General features: G+C 53.2%; 1 protein-coding gene across 1 annotated transcript in view; it reads right to left on the bottom strand.

The window, feature by feature from the left end:
* The window catches only part of ZNRF4 (zinc and ring finger 4), a 66097-nt gene extending 50688 nt beyond the window's left edge, over positions 1–15409 (bottom strand). Inside the window, 1 exon segment of the mRNA XM_065873849.1 lies at positions 15299–15409. Within this exon segment, the coding sequence (XP_065729921.1) occupies positions 15299–15409 (111 nt within the window).
* Between the last annotated feature and the right edge of the window lie 2571 nt (positions 15410–17980).

Below are 17980 nucleotides of genomic sequence, written 5' to 3'. Positions count from 1 at the left end.
GTGCTTCCCACATGGAGACCAGAGAGCTCCTAAGAAGACCAGGTTCCTATAAGCTCAGCAACCCCTGAGGAAAAGAGTATCATTTGTCCCCCTAAATCCAGCTAATTGTTCAGGAGCTCACTCTGATTGGGCTAACTTGGGTCATGGTGGGTGGCCCTGAGCCAATCACTGAAGCCAGAGGTTCAGAATCCTGATTGGCCAGCCCTGGGTGTTTTTTGATTGGGCTCCCCCAGAAAGAGACCCTGAGGCAAGGATGGGGGGATTACTGTGTAGGCTACTGTGACCCACTGGGGGCCTCCAGGACACTGTGTAGAGCATGCCTTGGAGTTTTCTCAACAGAAGCAAAAGGGAGCTGCAGTATTTATCCACCAACTTCCCATCTGTAAAGGCTGAGGGCTGCAATAACTCTCCTGTCTTCTGGCTTGGCCTGCCTGTGGCTAAGTGAGATCCAACAGTCTTAAAAAATACCTTCAGAGAAACGGTTTCAGATGTTCACAGGAAGTAGGCTTTGCATGATGTGAGCCCAAGAGGATATCCATGGGGCTGCTGCACTGGGTCGCAGCCTCCCTCCATGGAGCCTTGCCTGAACTTCATGAACCAAAAGCAAGACAGGGGAGGCCCCCCCCAGGAAAATCCAAGGCACTGTTCCAGAAGAAGAAAGGATGCAGAAGACGCTAAAAAGCCAAAAATGGTCTAACTGAAGCCAGTTTTCCTTCATTCTTCCCATGAATCTCTATGTTCCCACTGACTGCACCTTTACATTTCCCTCAAATTTTCCAAGACCCTCGAGCCCCTTATCAGTCCAAAGGGACTCTCTCTCTCAAACATTAGACAGAGGAGCAGGGGACGGGATGGATGGGGCCATTCCCGCTGTTACTTCTGTGACTGCCATAAGGTGTCACTGTTGAACAACGGTCTTGCACAGCCTTGTCTGTTTTTCCCTTGCGTGTCCTAAGCCAGACAGATCCTTGCACGGACCCCAGTGGAACCCCAACTTGGGTCCCCAAGGTTAGAGCCAAATGGCTTACACTCATGAATCCGTTCAGGCCTCAATCACCAAGCTAGACACTTGGACAGGGAAATGACACACCAGACACACCAGGACAGGGGAAATGAATGAAGCAGGACTTCCAGCCCCCATCACACTCTGTATTAGAACCAACCAGCTTCTTCCCCCAACCCCCCTCCCACTTCCGTTATAACTAAGTCCCCACTGGGACACCACTGAGTATCCTTTTCTGCCTTTCCATCTCCCTCGGGGCCACCTCAACCCATCAGAGTGAACGACAGAAGGGAAGGAAAAGGAACATCAATCCCATCGCTCCCAAGAATTCCACCTCAGGAATTCCCTGGTGGTCCAGCGGTAGGAGTTTGAGGAGAGATGTATGTATCAGTCAGCTATTGCTGCATAACAAGTTGTCACAAATGCAGCAGATTAAACCAACACTCCTTTATTGTTTCTGAGGGTCAAGAGTCCAGGCACAGCTTAGCTGGCCCTGTACTCTAGGGTTTCCTGCAAGGCTGCAATCAAGGTGTCAGCTGAGGCCACAGTCATCTCCAGGTTTGACTGGAACCTGGAGCAGGGTCTGTTTCCAAGTTCAAGAGGCCTTGCAGGCTTCTGCTCACTCTCCTAGAGCCCAGCTGCCATGCAAATAACCCCAGGCTGGTCTGCCAGAAGAGCATCCCTGCTCTTCATGGAAGAAATCCATGGAAGAAAGCCCAGTTGTCCCATCCAACGGCCAGCTGACCCCCAAATGAGGGACCCAGCCAAGATTTGCAGAGCTGCCTGCAACCCCAAGCTGAGTGCAGAGGCAGGAATGAGCCTGGTTGAGATTAGAAGAGTCACCTGGCTGATCTGCAGACTCGTGAACCAAAATAAATACTTAGCACTTTCAGCCATTAGATTGGGGGCTGGGTTCACAGATCCAATCTGCTACAGCATCATCATCACCATTCCCCCATGACGATGGGCATCCACTTAAATACGAATAAAACTAGGAGGAACCATTCAATGGACTCTCTCTAAATAAAGAAGTTCTACTTCACAGAGTTTAGCTGTCTCGACTCAACAAAGGAAATGTGGCTGGCAGCTTCTCCTGATTAAAAAATGTGAAGTTCCACCTCACCAGGCATCACAATACCCTCCTTTTCCGTCCACCTTCCCAGGGAGGCTCAGGAGGGAGGGGATGCTCTTCCAGGCTTGCAGGCTGGACCAGGGGCTGGCCAGGGGCTCTCAGGACCCTTTGGCTGCCCTAAATGGGACCCCTCCCTGCCATCCTAGTCCGGGGCGCTTGCTACAGAGATTCCCTAAGGATCTGTTGGCCTTTTCTTTCCAACACCCCAGACCTTCTCAAGACGAAGGAAGAGGGACTTCCTGGTGGTCCAGTAGTCGAGACTCCGTGTTTCCACTGCAGGGGGCACGGGTTCGATCCCTGGTCAGGGAACTGAGATTCTGCATGCCATGTGGTGCAGCCAAAGAAATAAAGTCTATTACGTTAAAGAAGAAAGAGAAGGCGAAGAAGAATCCATGTGAGGTGGAGGATGACAGAACTGGCTTCGGGAAGCCTCAGACCCCAGCACTGGCAGACCGGGAACAACACAAGCAGTGTTCCAAACTTGGCTGTGACCTTGAACTTGTCACTGTCCAGAAACACTCGGTAAATAGGTGATATCTCCTGACCACTCCCCTGACCCATCCCTAAGTCCCCTGGACCTCCTCCAAGATCTGGCCACTGACAGCACTGCTGAGACCTGGACCCAGCAAGTCCATTCTCATTGGTCAATGCCACAGCCATACCTGTAGCTAAATATAGTTAATATCACCCCAAAAAGCAAGAGTTCTCAGCTGAATAGCTCAGTGATCAAGGGCAGAAACTCTAGAATTAGACCCATGTATAAAGCTTAGAAACAGTGAAAGAAGTAAATAAAGGATGGAACGATGATCCTTCCACACCACGAAGTCCTATGCAACTGTATAAAATAATGAGGACTCCCATGGAAGGATCGCCAAGATACTTTAAGATTAAAAAGCAAGAGTAATGGATACAGAGTTTCTGTTTGGGGTGATCAAAACAAAAACACAGGGCTGCCCTGGTGGCACAGTGGTTGAGAGTCCATCTGCTGATGCAGGGGACGCGGGTTCGTGCCCCGGTCCGGGAGGATCTCACGTGCCGCGGAGCGGCTGGGCCCGTGAGCCATGGCCACTGAGCCTGCGCGTCCGGAGCCTGCGCTCCTCAACGGGAGAGGCCACAACAGTGAGAGGCCCGCATAACGCAAAAAAAAAAACCCAAAAAAACCCCCACACATTTCGGTGGATGGATGGTGGTGGTGACTGCACAGCAATGTGAATTATGTAAAGCCATTCAGCTGTGCACTTAACCATGGTTCAGATGGTAAATTTTATGTCAGGGATGTTTGGCCACAATTGAAAATCAGGGTCGGGGGCAGAGGTAAAGGTTTTGTCTCTCAAAACCTTTGTGACCCCATCCTGTGTCTGTTACCCTGCAGCCCCTCACGGTAGGCTTAGAAGTATCAGGAGCCAGTTTAGAGAAACTGAGACCCAGAGAGGGTGGGGAGTTGCCCAGAACCACACAGTAAGGAGGACGCATGGCCAGAACATAAGAAACTCCAACGGAACCCAAATGCATAAGACAGTCCCACACAATCCCTCTCCAGGGAGTGGCTGATTTTGCTCAAGCTTCTAGGGGGGCGGCGGGGAGGCCAAATGAGAAGGAAGATTTTTTTCCTTGCGGGAGCCATGGGAATCCCTCCCTGGGGAGAGGTGCTGGCTGGTGAGGACATCCCTGGTAAGTCTCCGATCACAAGATTAGGTGATTTCATTATTGTCTGCGAAGCTCTCGGGAGGGTTGGCGCTTACAGATAATTACCCGTGATACAGGGCGCTGGAGTCATCAGGGAAGACTGAGCCTGCTCGGAAGTTGGGGCCAAGGTGTTGGGGCCAGGAAGGTGCTTGAAAACGGCCCCATCCATCACCTTAAGGCAGAGGAAGGGGCTCAAGGAGACAGAGAAGGGGGAACCCGTCCAAGGTCACACAGCCAGACAGAGGCAACATACTCCGTCATAGCCACACAAACCAGAGTCAGGTCACGTCCCCCCTCTGCCCACAGCCCTCCAGGGCTCCCACCTCCCTCGGGTTAAAGCCCAAGTCCTCCCCGTGGGCCACAAGGCCCTGCACGACCTGCCCTCACCTCCTCCCTCTGTCCCCCGGCTCCCTCCAGCCCAGCCCCCGGCACCTAGCAAATGCTCAGAAAAAAATGAAAGGACCCAATAAAGAATAAATGGGCAACTGGAGCACATCTGGGCTCTGAAAGGAACTTCTAGCCCACAGCCTCTGCTTGGACTCCTCTCTGGATGAGGAGCTCACTACGTCCCAAGGTTCCCACTTCATCTCTGAGCTGTTCTGGTCATTAGCAAGGTCCTCTGCAAAATCTGGGCTGAGTTTTGTGCCCGTGTGTGTGTGTGTGTGTGTGTGTGTGTGTGTGTGTGTGTGTGTGTGTTTTGAGGGATGGGGGAGTGACATGAGGTCATGAGCAGAAATTCTGGAATCTTTGCAGGATGGTCACTGTTTTGAATCCTTGGAAAGCCTTCCCCTAAAGCCCTGGGGGTGAGGTTGGTCCAGACTGACTCTCTCTCTCTCACACACAGAATTTGTCTGTCTCTATTCATCTCTCTCCTTTTCTCTTTTTGTTTTGTTTTGTTTTGTTTTGTTTTGTTTTTTGCGGTACGCGGGCCTCTCAGTGTTGTGGCCTCTCCCGTTGTGGGGCACAGGCTCCGGACGCGCAGGCTCAGCGGCCGTGGCTCACGGGCCCAGCCGCTCCGCAGCATGTGGGATCTTCCCGGACCGGGGCACGAACTCGCGTCCCCTGCATCGGCAGGCGGACTCTCAACCACTGCGCCACCAGGGAAGCCTTCCTTTTCTCTTTTTTGTCTCTGTGTTTCCATCTCTGGGTCCCCGTGCTGCTCAGAATCACCCAGATACACAGATACCGAAGCAGTTTCTCAGCCCCGGAAGAAAATTGCCAGCCGCCCCAGCAGCAGAATAACTGAACCGGTGGGCGGCCAGGATTGAATCAAGTGTGCAGGGGTGAAGGGGGGAAGCTGGGGCAGGGCTGTGGCAGACGAGCTTAGCTCTGGGCAGTGGGAGTGCAGCCGTGTAGGCTGGAGAGGGGCCATGAAATCTCACGAGCAAGCCTGGTCCCCCCCAAAACCACTGGCCCCCCCAGACAATCTGAGCCCTGCAGAAAGAGCTAGAGGTCTGTGTCTAGGTACCCCCTCAACACACAGAGCCTGCTGAATTCTCAGAGCCACTTGGCCGGGCTGGGATGGGGGGTTTCACCCAGGTCCACTGCCAGGGGCAGTCCACCCCCATCTAAGCCAGGTTCGTTACCGTTCATTCATTCATCCACAGATTTTCTCATCCCCACCCACGCACCTATCCTTCTATCCACCCACCCACCCAGCCATCCTCCCATCTCCAAACCTAAATGCCCCACTCACCCACTCACCCATGCAGCCATCCATTCCCCCACCCAACACCCAACCCACAGGTCAACCATTCAACAAGCACTTATTAAGCTCCTGCAGAGCTCTCCTTTCTGTGCTGGGTCCTGGAGACACCGGGATAAAAATGACAGCCAAGGCCCCTGCTGAACTGGGGAGATTAGCGTCTAGCTGGGAAGAGAAATGTTAACAGACAGTTGAACAAACCACTCCATCACGGAAATGGCGACAGTTCCTGAAGCCATGCCCAGGCTGCCCTGGGATATAGGATAGGGGTGTGGGGCTGGGGATGAGACTAATTAGGTTGGGGGGCCATGGAAAGGCTTCCAGGGGGAAGAATGTGACGGGCAGAGGGAACAGCATAAGCAATGGAGAGGCCGATGTCCAGTGTCTGGTTCAAGGGCAGGGCACGTGAAGTTGACCCTGGATAGGAAGTAGGGACACTGGATGAGAAGCAGGTTGGAGGGAAGTTGCTGACTGCAGAGAAAGGGCTCTTGGGGCTTGTCCAGGGCAGATGGGCAGGATTCAAAAATAGGGGACAGGAGGGACTTCCCTGGTGGCGCAGTGGTTAAAAATCCGCCTGCCAATGCAGGGGACAGGGGTTTGAGCCCTGCCGGGAAGATCTCACATGCCATGGAGCAACGAAGCGGGTGCGCCACAACTACTGAGCCTGTGCTCTAGAGCCCGCGAGCCACAACTACTGAGCCCATGTGCCACAACTACTGAAGTCCGTGCGCCTAGAGCCTGTGCTCAGCAACAAGAGAAGCCACCACAATGAGAAGCCCGCGCACCGCAATGAAGAGTAGCTACTGCTTGCTGCAACTAGAGAAAGCCCGTGCGCAGTAACAAAGACTCAATGCAGCCAAAAGTAAATTAATTAATTAAAAAAAAAATAGGGGTGAGGAGGGACTTCCCTGGTGGTGCAGTGGTTAAGAATCCGCCTGCCAATGCAGGGGACGTAGGTTTGAGCCCTGGTCCGGGAAGATCCCACATGCCATGGAGCAACTAAGCAGGTGTGCCACAACTACTGAGCCTATGCTCTAGAACCTGCGAGCCACAACTACTGAAGCCCACGTGCCTAGAACCTGGGCTCTGCAACAAGAGAAGCCACCGCAATGAGAAGCCCGTGCACGACAAAGAAGAGTAGCCCCCCGCTTGCTGCAACTAGAGAAAGCCTGTGCGCAACCAGACCCAACACAGCCAAAAAATAAATAAATAAAATTTTTTTTAAAGAAAGAAACTTATTAAAAAAAAATAGGGGACATAAATGGGACTTCCCTGGCGGCCCAGTGGTTAAGACTCCACACTTCCACTGTAAGTGGTGCTGTTTCCATCCCTGGTTGGGGAACTAAGATCCCACATGCTGAGCAGTGCGGCTAAACATTTTTTAAAAAAATAAAGATAAAAATAGGGGACAAGGGGCTTCCTTGGTGGTGCAGTGATTGAGAGTCCGCCTGCTGATGCAGGGACACGGGTTCATGCCCCGGTCCGGGAAGATCCCACATGCCGCGGAGCGGCTGGGCCCGTGAGCCATGGCCGCTGAGCCTGCACGTCCGGAGCCTGTGCTCCGCAACGGGAGAGGCCACAACAGTGAGAGGCCCGCGTACCGCAAAAAAAAAAAAAAAAAAAAAGGGGACAGGGACTTCCCTGGTGGCGCAGTGGTTAAGAATCCGCCTGCCAATGCAGGGGACACGGGTTCGATCCCTGGTCTGGGAAGATCCCACATGCCTCGGAGCAACTAAGCCCGTGTGCCACAACTACTGAGACTGCGCTCTAGAGCCCACGAGCCACAACTACTGAAGCCCACGTGATACAACTGCTGAAGCCCGCACACCTAGAGTCCATGCTCTGCAACAAGAAGCCACCGCAATGAGAAGCTCGCGCACCACAATGAAGAGTAGCCCCCACTTGCCGCAACTAGAGAAAGCCTGTGTGCAGCAACAAAGACCCAACGCAGCCAAAAATAAATTTAAAAAAAAATAGGGGACAGGAAGGCAAAGGAGATGAGAAGGCACAGCCAGAGAGGTGAGAGAGAAGCCAGGGGTGGTGGAATCCCAAAGCCACTTTGCCCAGATTGAGAACTTAAGGTCCAGGGATCGTGGAGTCCCACCTTCCGCCCAGGCTCCACCAATAACTGCTATGTCCCTTCCTAGCGTTGGACAGTCACAGAGGCCCTGAGGACCACTAAGGGAGACCTTCAATAGCTGCTTTCTGAGCCCAGCCCCACCAGCCCTCACTGGCCAAGCCACACACCTAATCTAGCAGCCTCCACGGTCTCATCTGTGAAATGGGTACATTTCAGCCACTGCACCAGGCTATGGGAAAGTGCTGAGGTCAAGATGACCCCAGCTAGAAGTTATTGTGTCCTCTACACCATGATTAGCATGGCCTCCTTGCTCCTGCATCATTCATTCATTCATTCATTCAACAAATATATATTGAGTACCCAAACACTGTTCTGGGTACTGAGGATACAGCTGTGAACAAAACAGACACGGTTCCTCTGTCCTCAAGGTGCTGATATTAAAGTAAGACTTGGACTTCCCTGGCGGTCCAGTGGTTAAGACTCGCGCTTCCACTGCAGGGGCACAGGTTTGATCCCTGGTCGGGGAATTAAGATCCCTCATGCCATGCAGCGCAGCCAAAAAAAAAAAAAAAAAAGGAGAGTAAGACAGAGAATAACACACCAATGACTAATCTAATTTCAGGAAGCAGTAAGAATTCTAAAGCAGGGAAAGAGGACAGAAATGGTCGCGGGGAGATGCCTTATCTCTGGAGTAGGCAGGGAAGGCTTCCCTGAGGAGGTGACATGTGAGCCGAGACTGTGTGGGGAAGTGTGAGTCTGGCCAAGAGTTTTGGCAAAAGCATTCCAGACAGCAGGAATAGCAAGTGCAAGGGTCCTGAGGCAGGACCAGGTTTGGCATTTTAGGAATCAGCTCCGTTTTTGTGGCTGGAGTGAAGGGAGGGAGAGAGAATGGGATCCATGACCCCTGATCACCCATCCCTGGCACTGCTTGCTTCTCCTCCATTGTGATCCATACTGTGTGCCATGCTATTCATTTTTTATATTTATCTTGCCTGTTTTCTCTCTCTCCAACTGTTAGCTTTATAAAGATGGGGACTTCTTTCCTTCTGGGCTCCCTGTTCCCTGCTCTGCTTCCAGAGCCTAGAACAGTCCCAGACGCTCAATGTGAGATTGTGAATGAATGAATGAATGAACAGGCATCATTCCCATTGGAAGGGCCAGATGGGAAGGCAATTAGAGGCTCCGTCCACTTCAAGAGGCCCCTTTAGGAGGTCAGAGCTGAGAGATGTGGGGTCAGAGCCTCCCTCCATTACTGAGATTCTAATTAACTCCGGGGCCGAGAGGGTCGCCCTGCTCAGAGGAATTATAGATAAGTTTCCATCCAAGTGTTTGAGCAGCGGCTCTAACGGGGCGGACAGCGGCTCTTCCTCTCCCCGGACCAGCCAGCTGGCCACGGAGGCAGGCGCCGAACGAGGTCATTTGCATAGGCAGGTAATTGGTTTTGCAAATAAATCTGGTTCTTGAAATTTGTAGATTAGCAATAATATGTCTCCAGATGAGAGAGAAAGGTCATGGATGAATAAAACAACAATTAAACTTTCAGGAGATTATTAAACTAAACAGAAACCTGGCACGGGGCAGCCAAGGGAATAGGGAGCGAGGCGGGGAAGGTGGAAGGGGTCTGGGGTGGGCGACCTGCAGCCCGGGGCGGCTAACTGACGCCCTCGACTTCCTGCCTCGTGGGAGCACATTCTGTATGTCAGGCTCTGGGCACAATGGGATATAGCCAGGATAGTTATCAGGATCCCATGTCCCAGTAGAGAAAACTGAGGTCCAAGGCTGCGCAAGGCAGGATTCAATCCCAAGACCAGCTTTGCACTGTCCCAGGTGGCAGTGAGCCTCATCTCACAGTGGAAAGGAAGAGAGAGGGTGGACCCCTCCTCTGCTGCCTCTTGGCTGTGTAACGAGGACCATCCCTTCCCCCGACCTGTGCCTCAGTCTTTCCACACCTCTAAATTTGGGGCTGAGAGAATTTTATGTGTGATTTTTAATTTGCAAATATTTTTGTACTTGTGTGGGCAATTAAATGTGGCACAGCTGCTAATGGACCGGGCACTGTGCCTGGAATGATGGGGGTGCCCCTCTGGTCATCCTGGGCTCCTGGCTGCAAGCAACGAAAATGTGCTGCAGGAAACATAAGCAGAACTGAAATTTATAGATAACTCTCCGGGTGGAAGGGAAAGTTGGAGAAAGAGGGTCAGTCAGATAGAGAGGAAACGGAAACTCGGCAGGTGACACAACCATATTTTGCCACCCACTAGCTTGTGACCTTGGGTGAATCACCTTTCCTCCTTGAGACCTCAGTTTCCAGAGCTCTAAAAGAGGGAATCATTGTGCCTGCTTTATTTATTCAATGTAGTCATTCAAAATATTTCCTGAGCCCTGAATGAGCACCCTGCACTGTCCTAGGCACCAGGAATGCAGCTGCAAGCAAAACAGGCAGAAATCTCTGCCCTGGTTGAGCTCAAAGCCTAATGAGGGAGACAGGCAACGAGCAAATAAATCAGTAAAGTCTATAGGGCTTTATAGAGTGCTAAGTGCTAGAAAGGAAATTAGGGCAGGGAAGGTATTGGGAAGGAACAACAATTGAGGAGGGAGGGCAGGTTGCAATTTTAAACAAGGTGTTCAAGGAAAGCCTCTGAGAAGGTGAGATTTAAGCAGAAATCTGAATGGGGGGGAGGGAGGGAGAGACCTGGGGGAAGAGCATTCCAAGCAGAGGGAACGGCACGTGCAAAGGCCCTGGGGCAGGACTGTGCCTGGCGTGTTGGAGGAACAGCGATATCTGTGTGTCTGGAGCACAGTAAGTGAGGGGGACAGAGGGAGGAGGTGAGGGCAGGGAGGGAAAGGGGGAGGGTCCTGAAGGTCTCCTTGTCCAAAGGGCATCTCCCTGCTAGGGTTGCCTCAACAGTGACAAATGTTCACTCCTTCTTCCCAACCCATTTGGTGGAAGAGGTTATGGGCTGGTCCCCAAATTTCATGCTCTATTTTCTCCTTTAGAAATAGAACCTAGGGCTTCCCTGGTGGCACAGTGGTTGAGAATCTGCCTGCTAATGCAGGGGACACAGGTCCGAGCCCTGGTCTGGGAGGATCCCACATGCCACGGAGCAACTAGGCCCGTGAGCCACAACTACTGATCCTGCGCGTCTGGAGCCTGTGCTCCACGACAAGAGAGGCCGCGATAGTGAGAGGCCCGTGCACCGTGATGAAGAGCGGCCCCCCGCTTGCCACAACTAGAGAAAGCCCTCGCACAGAAACAAAGACCCAACACAGCAAAAATAAATTAATTAATTAATAAACTCCTACCCCCAAAATAAAAAAAAATTAAAAAAAAAAGAAATAGAACCTGCCCAGGTAAAGACTACATTTCCCAGCTGCCCTTGAAGCTCAATGTGACCATCTGATTATGTGATGGACAATAGGATGTGAGCATAAATGATGCATGTAACTTCCAGGTTGTAACCTCAGAAGACAAGGATAGGCCCTCCTCTACCCCTTCTCCCCTTCCCCCTCTGCCCTCATCTGGAAGGTGGCTGTGATGGCAGGGGCTAGAGCAGCCATTATGTTCCAAAAGATGGAAGTTTGGCTGAGGAGGTAGAACACCAATAGAAGCCTGGATCCCTAGTGATTGTGGAGCCACCACTGCAACCTGGGCTGATGCCCAGACTGTGCGGACAGGCATCATTTAAGCCATGGCTTCCTCTTTTAAGTCATAGTCATGGTTCCATAGGTCTCAAATAATCGCAAGTTTTGAGCACTGTCACTACCCACATTGCATTCCCCAGACTTCCTCTCTTCTCTGCTAACACTCCTCTGCTGCCCTTCACTCCCCCTCCTCCTCCCCATTTCCCTCTGACTCTGCTCTTGGCCTCACTGCTCTTGCTACAACCAAGCTGTGCCACAACAAATGAGCCACCTTGTGGCCAGCCTGAAAACTGTCTTTCTTGGCTCTGGAAATCCTGCCCATCTGAGGCTGCCCACTGGCTCTCCAATAGACTTAGTTTTATTCCAAGATATTTTCATGGATGTCTTATCTTCCCCCACATCCTCCTCCCCTTCTATCTCCCTCTCTCTTCCAAATTATGGCAACGCCACCAGAGCTTTTGACCTCTAAGTCCCATGTGTATGGCAATTTTGTAAGGCAAAAGGAGATCAGGGGCTTCCCTGGTGGCTCAGTAGTTGGGAGTCCGCCTGCCGATGCAGGGGACATGGGTTCGTGCCCTGGTCCGGGAAGATCCCACATGCCGCGGAGTGGCTGGGCCCGTGAGCCATGGCCGCTGAGCCTGTGCGTCCGGAGCCTGTGCTCTGCAGCGGAAGAGGCCACAGCAGTGAGAGGCCCGCGTACCGCAAAAAAAAAAAAGAAAGAAAGAAAAAGGAGACCAGAGAGTGTGAGTGACCTGGCTGGATCACACAGCCTGGATATGTTTCCAAAGGAAACAGAAGAATGAGAGAGGATGGACCACTGACCTTCTGGCCTGGGAAGAGAGGACAGTGGGAACCCACTGAGTTGTTCACCCAGGAAACGCCTCTATCAGAGCTGGCTAATCTCATTCCCCCATTTATTCCACAAACACTTACCGGGCAACTGCTGCCTGCCAGGTCCTATTTCAGATACCGAGACCAAAACACGCTCATCCTCTCCCTCTCAGCACTCACAGGTTAGTGTCAGAGCTGTGATGGAGGAGCTCAGAAGAGGCCCCTGAGCTGGGCTGGAGCCTCAGGCTTCCTGGAGGAGGTGACGTGTAAGCTGAGATCTGAAAGATGAACAGGGGAAGGCAGAGTGACCCACATGAAGGAAACAGCAGAAACAAAGGCTCAGAGTCGGGGTGTGCTGGGTTTGAGTCCCTTGGGAGCATCCAGAGCAGGGGGAGATAAAGTCAGGGAGGCAATGGGGGTGAAAGGCTGGGGACTTCAGGCCAAGGGCAATGGGGAGCCAAGGAAGGGTTTAGAGCAGGGGAGGAGTGAAATCAGATTTGCCTTTGACGAAGGTCCCAGGGAGGAGGGCCAGGAGGGGCCAAGCCCGGTGGCCGGTCCAGGCCGGAGGGGATGCAGGACCGGCCGCCCCTCCCCCACCACATCCCCCAGCAGCCTCTCTACGCCTGGACTCGAGCAGGAAGGAGAGTCGGGAGGGGGTACCTGGCAGCCAAAAGCCCAGCGGCTAATGAACCCGGTGCTGCGCGGGCTATTTTTAGCAGCCGCTCCTCTGGACGCCTAATCGCTCTGGCCGGCTCCAGCCTGGCTGCCATGGAAACGCACAGCGCCGCAGCGGGGAGCTCGGTCCCAGATCCCGGACTGCGCTGCCCGCCCCCAGCCGCGGCCCAGGACGCTGGCGCTGCCACCGCCGGGAGGGGCCCTGCCTGCCCTCCCGCACTGCCGCTGTGTGACCCGGGGACACCTCTGCCCGTCCCTGGGCCTTAGAGGGTGAGGGGGTCAGCGCGGGCTCTGGAGGCTGAGCCCCAGGTTCAAATCCCCGCTGAGCCAGCGGTGCAAGGCGCGACCTCAGGCTTATCTTGCAACCTTGGCTTCTCATGTTTAAAACGGGTCCCCCCTCATATGACTGCGGGGACTGGGATGCCTGGAGCTTGAAGCTCAGCGCCTGGCCCCAGTGCCTTCAGCAACGCATTGAGCACCTACTGTATGCCAGGCATTGCCCTAAGCTTTCCATGCACTCATTTTATGTATTTAATCCAGAGGCATTTTGTAGATTGCCTTTTTTTTTTTTTTTTTTTTTGCGGTACGCGGGCCTCTCACTGTTGTGGCCTCTCGCGTTGCGGAGCACAGGTTCCGGACACGCAGGCTCAGCGGCCATGGCTCACGGGCCCAGCCGCTCCGTGGCACGTGGGATCCTCCCGGACCGGGGCACGAACCCGCGTCCCCTGCATCAGCAGGCGATCTGTCAACCACTGCGCCACCAGGGAAGCCCCTAGATTGCCTTTTGCAGATGGGGCCAGTTGCTACAGAGAGGTTAAGTGGTCTGCCTAAGGTTACACAGCATGCATATGGTGGAGCCAGGATTTGAACCCAGGCTAGTTGGCTCTGGAATTCCAGTGCTGAACCCCTCGTCGAAATGCACATATATTTAAACTGGAATGTGGAGGGGGTCGTGCTTATCCCCCAAGGAAGGCTTCATGAATGGTGGCTTCTCAAGCAGTGGGGGGACCTGGTTTCACCACCAACCTTGCTGGATGGGAAGCCAGGGGTGAGAGGCTTCACTCTCCCAGGGGACAAATGGGGACACTGTGGCACAGGCGGGGGCAGCAGGTGGTCGGATGCTGAGCCCTGGAGCCCAGGTGTCTCCCACCCACCGGGAAGAGATTTTTTTGGAGGATTGTGGGCATGTGGCCCAGGGCAGCCTGCCAGCGACTGACACCCAAAGCTATTTCGGGCCATGTAGCTCAGACAAGTTGTTGGGGATTGGCTGGGTGTCAGGAAGGAGGTGTCCAAGCTGGGGAGGGGAGAACAAAGCCCCGACCTGGGCCAGGACGGGGGGATGAAGTGGGGGAGCGGGAGAGTGGACAAGGGCATGCCGCCTGGCCTCTCCATGCTTCAGTGTCCCCATCTGTAAAATAGGCATTGACCATCACAATCCCCACCTCCTAGGGGCTGTCAGGATGATCAGATCATACAGTGCAGGGCCCCATCCATCTGTATTTAATATTTGGACGTCTTCTTCCATGTGGATTATTTTTTACATTGGTTTGGATTCTTTTTTTTTTTTAAGATTTATTATTTATTTTATTTTATTTATTTTTGGCTGCATCGGGTCTTAGTTGCAGTACGCGGGACCTTCGTTGAGGCATGTGGGATCTTTTGTTGTGGCGCATGGGCTTCTCTCTAGTTGTGGCTTTTCTCTTCTCTAGTTGTGGTGCACAGGCTCCAGGGCACGTGGGCTCTGTAGTTGTGGCACATGGGCCTAGTTGCTCCACAGCATGTGGGATCTTAGTTCCCTGACCAGGGATCGAACCCACGTCCCCTGCATTGTAAGGCGGATTCTTTACCACTGGACCACAGGGAAGTCCCAGTTTGGATTCTTTAAAATGTGACAACCTTAGAAATGCATTCAAATATACAGTAGGTGCAGGCAAATACTATTTGACTCCACTTATACAAGGTACGTAGAATAGTCAAATTCACAGTCAGAAAGTACATTGGTAGGACTTCCCTGGTGGCGCAGTGGTTAAGAATCTGCCTGCCAATGCAGGGTACATGGGTTCGAGCCCTGGTCCGGGAAGATCCCACATGCCGCGGAACAACTAAACCCACGCGCTACAACTACTGAGACTGCACTCTAGAGCCCGTGAGCCACAACTACTGAAGCCCAAGTGCCTAAAGCCTGTGCACCACAACGAAGAGTAGCCCCCGCTCTCCGCAACTAGAGAAAGCCCGCACGCAGCAAGGAAGACCCAACACAGCCAAAAATAAAAATAAATTAATTAGTTTTTTTTAAAAAAAGAAAATACATTGGTGGGTGTGGGGGGGAGGAGAATGGGAACAGTGTTTAACGGGGACAGAGTTTCAGTTTAGAAAAGTGAAAAACTCGGGAGGTGGAGGATGGTGAGAGTTGCACAACAATGTGAATGTACTTAGTGCCCCTGAGCTGTGCGGTTAAATAGGGTTAAAATAGTATGTTTTATATTATGTGATTTTTACCACAATAAAAAAACATTTTAAAATATGACTTAAAATGGTATTTACCTCTTTGGCTGCATCTGTGGGCGCCTCCTCAGGTTTTGTATCGGAGGCGAGCGAGGCGTTAATCTCCGTCCGGTGACAATCGTGCAAGTTGCTCAGAACTGTTCCGGGCATATGGTAAGCACCCAAGGACACTGGCAAAGAATGTGGCTAACGTTTACGGAGGGCCGAATGCTACAAACAGTGCGGAATGTCACATGATCTCAGTGTGGGTTATTACCTATCGTTAGGTACCAGCCGGCTCTGTCCTGGGACCTTAGGCTTTGGTGGGTCCACCTGCAAGGTGATGTAACAGCCTGTATCAACCCAGATAGTAGTATCAATCCTGATCCGTGGGACTGAAGGAGGAGGGAGGGAAGGAACCATCCTGATGCTTGCTCACAGCTGCCCTGAGCTGGAATCTGCATTCTTCCCACCGCCCTGCCAGGCCCTGTGCCCGCCTTTCTGCCATGAGCGCCGCCTCCGTCCTCCTCCAAGCATGCACCCTAGCAGGAGGTTCAAGAGGGCTGGCTCAGCTGCCTAGAGCTGGGGCCAACAGCGGGTCATAAGCCCCCGTCCCCCCACCCTTCCCCGGTCACCCTGGCTGGCAGGAAGGGCTGGGGAGGGTAGGCCAAGGTTACCACGCCCCTCCCCCAGCCTGGCTATAATTAGCCCCAAGATGAATTAAACATGAGGCCGGCCCATCTTGGGCCCGGCATCCCTCTGACTCTATAATTGTTCCCAGGCAGCAGGCAGAGGGCTGGGCTGCTGTGTGAAGCTGGGGGGTGGGGGGAGACACATCCCACCCACAAGCACCGGCTGTGGTCCACGGGGTGTGCGGTGTCAGCCGCAGGTGTGTGTGTGCCCACGAGCGTGTCCTGAGTGCTCACCAGACTGAGGGCAGCGGTGGCCCTTGGGTCTCAAGAAGGCTGGAGGCTCAGGAGACCCAGCTGAAGGGGTGAAGCTGTCAGGCCTGGATCATTAAAGCTGCCGCCTGGCATTGTGCCTTCCTGGGAGTCATTACTCCAGTTTCCTGTTAACACACCTGAGTTTCCACCATTAAGACTTCTATCAACCACTCACGTCTTCATGAGCATGAAAAGCTCCCCAGGGCAGAACTCTGGAAGGAGGGGAGACTTACCTGGATGTGAGCCTTATGAGGTCGAGAGACCTCAGGCCCGCTCCTTCCTCTCTGGACCCCAGTCTTCCCATCTGTGTAATGGACCTATGGTAGCCAGAGGACGCCTTGGGGTAGGGGAATGGGTGTCAGGCTCTCACTTTGGGGTTCGCCTCTCCTAGCCTCAGCCTTGCACCAGTTAAATTAATTCCTTAGACCCTGGACCCCAGGAAATGGTGAATTGTCCCCAAAGGCCAGCCAAAAAAACACGGGCTCCTTTAAGTATTTCTGCAGCAGGAGAGGGAGGTGGGTGATGGGGACAAGACAGAAGGGGTAGGAGCCTCAGTGTCCCCAGTCTGAGGACACACCCTCCCTCTACCCCACTGTGCCCCATCACTCTCTCCTTTTTTTTTTTTTTCCTCACCGCATGGCATGCCAGATCTTAGTTCCCTGACCAGGGATCGAACCCATGCCCCCTGCAGTGGAAGTGCAGAATCTTAACCACTAGACCGCCAGGGAAGTCCCACTGTGCCCCATCTCTCTGCCCCCTCGCCCCCCATCCACTCATTCCAGCCTGCCCACCTTTGCCTGGGCCATGGCAACAGCTGTGAGCACTGAGTACGTACTGAGTGTTTACATACTCTTCTTAGCTCATCTTCTCCTCACAATAGCTCTGGGGTGGGGGGTGGGGTGTGAGCTATCAGCACTCCCATTTTGCAAGAGCTTTTTGACACTAGGATCTGTGCTCTGGGGCCCCACGGAATACCCCAGAATGGGTTCCCCCACCAGCCCTGCCATGATCTGGCCCTTCCCACCTTCCATCCAGATTCATCTTCCATTTTGATGAGGGGCCCATCCCCAGCTCCACCGCCAGGACCAGCCATATGACCTCGGCAAGGCCAGTTCGCCCCTTGGTGACTCAGTTTCCCATCTGCACAGTGTGGGGCAGTGGACACAGGAAGCAGTTCATGACAGAGCATTGGAGTTTGTCCCCTCTCTGCTGTGTGACTCAGGTCACTGGCTCTCTCCCAGCCTCAGTTTCCTCCCCTGTAAAATGGGAGGATAATACTAGTGCTTGGAGGTGAGAGGAGAAACCGAAGAGCCCATGAGTGTCCTCCCGTGACCGATATCCTACCCGAGCTGGGCTATGCAGGATCCAAAGAGCCAGTGCTGGAGATGCCCCCAAGCTGGGAGACACAGAGACCTTCCAGCCCGAGCAATCAGGCTCAGGGGAGCCTGGGGTGGGATGGGTGGGTGAAACCTCAATTTAGGGGTTCACAAAGAAAACCTCCTGCAGACTTGTGCCCCTGAGTTTTGAAAACTGAAGCGGATTCACACATACGAAGGAGGGGCATGAAGGAGGGGCGTTTCTGGTGGGAGGGTAAAAAAAAAGCCAAGGTAAATGTTTGGAGGCAGAAAGCAAAAAGTAACAAGATCTGGGGCTCAACTGGAACCCAAAGTGGCTCACAGAAGAGCCTGTCGGGGCTTTGCAGGACAAGATCTCAAGTCAGAACCCACTCTGGGTTGTTCTGTGGGGTCCCAGAGCACAGATCCTAGTGTCAGAAAGCTCTTGCAAAATGGGGGTGCTG

The sequence above is a fragment of the Phocoena phocoena genome, chromosome 3 (genome assembly GCF_963924675.1).
Source record: "Phocoena phocoena chromosome 3, mPhoPho1.1, whole genome shotgun sequence".
Classification (NCBI taxonomy): Eukaryota; Metazoa; Chordata; class Mammalia; order Artiodactyla; family Phocoenidae; genus Phocoena; species Phocoena phocoena.
The sequence above is the reverse complement of the archived record's forward strand: the minus strand, read 5'-3'. Positions and strand labels throughout refer to the sequence as shown.